Source organism: Cariama cristata, unplaced genomic scaffold (genome assembly GCF_000690535.1).
Source record: "Cariama cristata isolate BGI_N322 unplaced genomic scaffold, ASM69053v1 scaffold5960, whole genome shotgun sequence".
Lineage (NCBI taxonomy): Eukaryota > Metazoa > Chordata > Aves > Cariamiformes > Cariamidae > Cariama > Cariama cristata.
In genome coordinates, this window is record NW_009596253.1 from 40,178 (window position 1) to 40,762 (window position 585).

At 37.1% G+C, this 585-nt stretch overlaps 1 protein-coding gene across 1 annotated transcript in view; it reads left to right on the plus strand.

Annotated features, from left to right (window-relative positions):
* COL6A3 (collagen, type VI, alpha 3) overlaps positions 1-334 on the plus strand; it is a gene marked incomplete at its 3' end in the record, with an annotated part of 31,662 nt that extends 31,328 nt beyond the window's left edge. Inside the window, exon 20 of the mRNA XM_009705104.1 lies at positions 269-334. Within this exon, the coding sequence (XP_009703406.1) occupies positions 269-334 (66 nt within the window). The remainder of the gene's footprint in view (positions 1-268) is intronic.
* Between the last annotated feature and the right edge of the window lie 251 nt (positions 335-585).

Here is a 585-nt window from a genome sequence, read left to right on the forward strand (position 1 = left end):
ACATGTGGGTAACACATGGCTCTTGATACCAACCTGTCAATCACTGTTTCGTTATATTAACATTCCCCTTCCTCCTCTTCTTCAATATTATTATTTTTCAGTTGAAAAGTTGTGTCTGTCTGAAAACACCAGTAAGACTTCATCTAATTCAGTCAAAAAAGAAAAAAAGCAAAGAAATGTTGGTTCTGAGCTACAGCAGAGCAGTTTATGATGTCTGACTTTCATGTCCCACTTACACAGATGTTTCTCATTGCTCTATTGCTTTCAGGGAGATTCAGGAGCTGATAATACTCAACGGGGATCCAGAGGCCAAAAGGGTGAAATTGGACCAATGGTAAAGTTTCTTTGTTGGCTTTTGTTGTTTTTTGGTTGTTACGATAGGATGGGACAGAGAAAGCAAGAAAAAAGGATGCTGCCAAAAAGGTGCAAGTTTCTTAAACTCATCGTGCCTTGTCAGTTGGAATATTTTTCCACTAGAAAACGCCGTTGGTTTGTAAACAAAACTTTCTCTGGGAAGATGTCAGTTTATAAGATGTTTTCTGTAAAAAGTGCCTTTTTTTAATTATTACTTGTATTTACAATGCC